At 38.0% G+C, this 5,525-nt stretch overlaps 1 protein-coding gene across 6 annotated transcripts in view; it reads right to left on the bottom strand.

Annotated features, from left to right (window-relative positions):
• Positions 1–1,264: 1,264 nt before the first annotated feature.
• The window catches only part of kmt2cb (lysine (K)-specific methyltransferase 2Cb), a 71,032-nt gene continuing 66,771 nt past the window's right edge, over positions 1,265–5,525 (bottom strand). For all 6 annotated transcript variants that reach the window (XM_028594155.1, XM_028594157.1, XM_028594156.1 and 3 more), the window contains 7 exons: positions 5,346–5,482; positions 5,112–5,254; positions 4,821–4,995; positions 4,585–4,701; positions 4,408–4,481; positions 3,881–3,989; positions 1,265–3,082 (listed from right to left, as the gene is read on the bottom strand). In XM_028594155.1, the coding sequence (XP_028449956.1) occupies positions 2,990–3,082; positions 3,881–3,989; positions 4,408–4,481; positions 4,585–4,701; positions 4,821–4,995; positions 5,112–5,254; positions 5,346–5,482 (848 nt within the window). In that variant the 3' untranslated portion in view covers positions 1,265–2,989. The remainder of the gene's footprint in view (positions 3,083–3,880; positions 3,990–4,407; positions 4,482–4,584; positions 4,702–4,820; positions 4,996–5,111; positions 5,255–5,345; positions 5,483–5,525) is intronic.

Below are 5,525 nucleotides of genomic sequence, written 5' to 3'. Positions count from 1 at the left end.
GTTTACGGCTCGGTCACGCCAGACACAAAAGAAAACAGCAACACTCCGTCAGTCCTGGTAAAACAACGCTTTTTATAGGCTATTCTTTTGATCACACAGTCCAATAGCCTGCCTACAGTTTCTTTCAAATTTGATGTAATTTAATCACACGCTAATTTTGTGAACTGGGGCTGTAAATGTCCCATGTTTACTTGTCATGTCAATCATTTCCTTGTACCGAAACAAGAAAAGGCAAAACAGAGGGCGGGGAAACACGTTTCTTAAGGGGAACTATTTTCGACACAACAGTATGTGTATAGCGATCCTTCACCAACAGATGTCAGTACGACTTAGATTTTAACTGGTTGGATGCATACATGGGTTTGATGGACGAGAATAAAATGCGATTTCAATCCGGTGTATGCTAATTGGCTAAGTATGGCTCATATTATTAGTAGCTAGGGCTTATTATTACAAATTATATTACTAATAAAATAAACTTCTCTTGTCAAAACAGGTTACAAAGTGTAACCGCAATATAAAAAAACAACATAAAAACAGACACACAATGCATGGTCAGAACCTTGAGGAACACCACAGTTTACCTTTAGGAGGGAAGGAGGAGGAAGTATAGACAATTGTCACCAGTAGATCTATTCTTTTGAGTTGGTGTAGCTACAGATTGTGATGGCTTTTGGCTAGAGTAGTGAAATAAATCTTCCTCTAGAAACTCTGCATGCAGCGTAGTATTTTTGTAGTGTGTTTTAGTGTTTAAAGTGTGGCTAATAAACTTGGTGTGCTCTCACATGACCAGATTAACTCGGATTTCCTCTGTGGCACATACGAGCTGTAGGTCCCATTGACATATATAGGTCCCCCTGCATTGCACATGTAACCTTCAAGTACAGTACAGTGCACATAGCAGACTGTTGAGTTAATCATACCGCATCTGCACCAAAACTACCAGCACTAATATACCAAAATATTATATTGAGTTGGTGGTAATTTCACAAAACATACATGTATTAATGTGTAGGCCTTAAGCACATCCTTAACTGAAATAAGTCAACTATTTTTTTAAGCTTCTATCTGATGTGCACGTAAGATGCGCTATAAATGTTGTTTTATAAGATGTAACATTTATAGCGCATCTTACGTGCAAAAATACTGCGCAGTATTTTACAGTCAGTCAAACCTGCAGTTAAGATTTTTTATTGCTCAATTTCTTCATATTTAACAAAAACTACTAAGATGTGCAATTATGGATATCACGTACACAACTTGCTAACATGTAAAATAGTTTATTTTTGTAAATGTTTCTAAATTCAATTCCACAAACTCCAAACCTCATACTCTGTACACTTCAAAAGGCATTTTCAAAAAAAAGAAGAAAAAAAAAATCTACACGACCAAGAAAATGTAGCACAAACACACTGGCAGGATGATGTAATATCATACAATAGAAGAAAAATATCCAAGAAACAATTTTGTTACAACCATTCATTGAGAAAATATATACAATTGAGTCTTCGGAAAGTTAAAAAAATACATGCCATATACATTACAAGTTCTAAGACTGTCTCCAAAATTTTACAGTCGACTTGATATTGTGCACGCAAAAAACTCTTCTGTTTCTAAGCATGTGACTTGTGAAGTGTCAGTATAAGAAATATTTCTGATTAAGGAGAATGCCATTTCTGTCCAAGGTAGATCAACCCACGGTTCCAAACAAGAGTTCCCCATTACGATTCTGTCTGTCACACACTGGTTCGTCTTACTCACAATATCATTAGACGTTTGCACCTTATTTTAAAAGCAATGTAAAAACAAACAGGTAAATACATGTCGGTGTTCCTATTCGTGTTAAAAAGTTAAAAAGTCATTTTTGGGTTTCAAAACCTAATTCACAGTTTTTTTTAAATCAAACCTGATTAACAGCAAACCGATCACACTGATCTCGTACTACTTGAAGAGTCTTTTTTTCTCTTGATTCTGTAACTGATAACTCGTTACGTTAGTCAACAAAAATATTTCTTTTTTGAGTGGTCAAAGCATGTGTAAGTCACAAAACACTACGCTACAATACCTTACTTTTAATACAACAAAAATACTTTGTGAATTATTGTGGTTATATTACAAATTCTGTACAGAATAATCATAATATATACTCTCAAACTGAAATAACGTCCATCTTAAATAAATTTCAATGACAAACAGAACAAAAACAATTTAAAAACACCCAAACATCAAGAAGGTTAAGGTAGTATTTGGTCGGTTATTCCTATAGTTTTCTTTATGTACATTTATACAAAAGTAACAGCATGTCTTCCTCAATCTTCAAAAACAAAAGCAAACTAGCCTTCTTCAAATCAATCTCATCATTTTAAGAATAAAATTCATTCACTCAGTAATAAATACAAAACCTCTCGAATTCCACACAAATCACATGACAGAGACCTATGATAAAACTGACTCATGGAATCAAGTATTTTAAAAGTTTTCGTGTGTGTGTGTGTGTGTGTTTTTTTGTTTATTTTCTTTTTTTTAGTGCAAGTTAATATTCCCTTCGCGGTATTCATTGCTGTACATTCCTCATTCAGTGATGTCTACATTTAGTCATACGGTATACATTAACAGTATGAAACAAAAGGGCCTGCCCTTAGTAAGCAATAAGGCCGCACCCTGCACAGTGCTTTCTCATTCGCTGGTGGATTCCGCACCCCATGTACACCAAACAAACGCACAGATACATACAGACAGAGGTATCTCATACAACAGAGCCCCTCACATATGGCACAAGTCACATCCTGCTACTATGTTACATTTCCCTTCCTCCACCCATTTCTTTCCATGATCTTGATGAACCAACACGTAAATTCATTCTTCCCTGCAAGGGTTCAGGCCTTCTCATTCATGAAATGACTTTAATGTGAAACCATTTTTTCCTCTGTGCAGAGATCACAGCATCCACACACAATAGCAAGGAATGCATTTAGGTTGGTTGTTTTCTTCAGTTAATCCACTTCCTGCATTCAGGAGCTCCACAGTGGCAAGCAATCTTGTGCTGACCCTCCACAGTGTCAAACTGGTAGTCGAAACACAGCTGGAAAACAGGGAGGGAAACAGGGATTTCTGAGCATCACATTTGCGCTTTTGAGTATATTTATGCAACTGTAGAAGTAAGAACTAGTGCTGTCAAACAATTCAAATATTTAAATCGCGATTAATCACATTAATGTCATAGTTAACTCGCAATTAATCGCATATTTTTATCTATTCCAAATGTCCCTTGATTTCTTTTTGTCCCATTATTTGTTTCTCATGTTAATGCTCTTATCAACATGGAAAACTGGATCGGCTTGCTTTGTGCTTCTGTCGCCTGGCTTTGACGAGGGGGCGGAGAATTCACATCAGCTGTGCTCTTGGCCATCAAGTGGTATTTCAGACTGGACGTGCTGCGATGATAGCTCCGTTCACAATGACAAAACACACAGATCACTTTGGTCTTGTCAATGGAACCATTTGGCAACTTTTTGAAAGTAAACTTTCCATTCAGAATCTTATTCGCATCCATTTTGGCGTCTCGCGCTCGCCATCCACTCAAAACGTAGCGTTAGCCTACTACTCTTTGGCCGGCTCGCAAGCCCAAACAAGTGTGTGCGGCGTGCCTGTTGTTTTGTTTCCGGTCTAGCTAGATCCGGTGTGGTGTTGTAGTTTTTCTAACGTTGCTAGTTGTTGCAACAGCATGTGAAAAAAATCTACAAAGTTTGCTAGGCCAAAAAGAACGTTAATCTCGCAATAAAAAAATTGACGCCGTTAAAATGGGTTTGCGTTAACGCCGTTAATAACGCGTTTAAGCACTAGTAATACTATAATCAAAGAAAAAAAAAAAAAAATTCACCTCCTCTCCTTTTTCAACTCTGCGATTGCAGCTGATGATGATTTTGTAACCTCTTTCAAATGTGACCACCTCAGCAACACAGTTTGGGGCACAAGAGTGGTTGATATATCTGAAAAACAAAAACAGAAATAAAAAGAGATTTATTACATATACCACAACATTCTACGCATGAATATAAAGTAAGTAGCTATATGTTCAAATTATTGTGCATACCAAATATTTTTAACTTAAATCAAGTGTTTTGATTTAGCTCTGAATTTAGAAAAAAAAAAAATGTTCTACTTCAAAAAATCAGATTTATTTTAAGTATGCAGCTTAAATTACTGTCACGTTTTATCAAAATAAAGTAGGTCAAAGGTCACGTTTTTAAAATTACTTGTAAAATGCTTCAATTTGTGGCTCCAGTAACAGCGCTGGACTGTGAGGCAATACTGGTGTAGCAGACTATATGGGGTACCATAATGAATGAAAAAACAGTATCCAATTTGTTTTAATATAAATTAATAACCAATGGAATCTCACAGTACCTTGCTAGCCCTCCAGTTCGAGTGGCATCTACAACATGCTCGCTGTCGATGCGGAACATGAACACTACTCGGTTCTGTCAGGGAGAGAGAGGAGAATTTACTTGCTTTTACTTTTGGCAAGAGTAACTTTAGACAAATGGAATTTCAGCTCAAAAAGTATTAGAAACAGATGCATACCTGAGATCTATAGATCTTCTCCTTCCTGATGGCGACCTCATTTCGGAGGATGGTTCCATTGTACTCGATCACCATAGTTTGTTTTTCAATGTCTCTAGCAGCAAACAGCCCCAGGCCCTGTGAACACATTAGACGAGGAGGAATTCATTCTGTCCACAAAAAACTGAATCCAAGAGCGTCACAGCCTCACTCTGTCAGAACTAAGAAACACTTCAAATATCTCTTTTAACACTGACCTGGATGCGGGAGCGGGCCAGATAGACATTGGCTCTCCACTCACTCTTCATCCAGCGGTACTGAGAAGACCTGGGGTGCACTACTGGAGGCTTGCTATGGGGTGCGCCACCTTCTCCTTGGGCCACATTTTGGTTAGACCTGGCACTGCTGCTGGATACAGCCTGTGGATGCGGCCTTTATGTCGAGAGTGGGAAGTCATAAAAAAAAAAAAAAAAAAGAATAAAACCAATGAAAATGTTTTGCTTGGAGACGAGAGACAGATAATTAATGTCAGCTTCACTCAAAGTTACCTTATCACCAGTGAAGTGTAGGGAGAGCTGGTTCTTGGCTGGGCGCGGGCACTGCCAGCTGGATTGAATATGAGAGGCAACTCAACAAGAGGGTTGCGTCCGTAACGAAATGAGTACCTGACACAAGCCTCCACTCCTGGGAGCTGGAATAAATGAGTAAAAAATATGATCAGTTCATAATATCATAATATGATCTATGCATTGGGAGTAAAACCAGAAAAAGCAGCAACAAACCGATTCAGAGATCTTTGCGACTGCAGGGACTGTTAATCCAAACAAGTCCTCTCCTTTCAGGTAAACAGGGAAGAGCTTCAGAGTGCCTACTTCACTTCTTTTCTCAGCAACAGGGCCCAGAACCTTGTCCCAAACTCCTAATTACAGTAAGACAAACACACATGGTCAAAAGCTGTACTC

The sequence above is a fragment of the Perca flavescens genome, chromosome 12 (genome assembly GCF_004354835.1).
Source record: "Perca flavescens isolate YP-PL-M2 chromosome 12, PFLA_1.0, whole genome shotgun sequence".
Classification (NCBI taxonomy): Eukaryota; Metazoa; Chordata; class Actinopteri; order Perciformes; family Percidae; genus Perca; species Perca flavescens.
The sequence above is the reverse complement of the archived record's forward strand: the minus strand, read 5'-3'. Positions and strand labels throughout refer to the sequence as shown.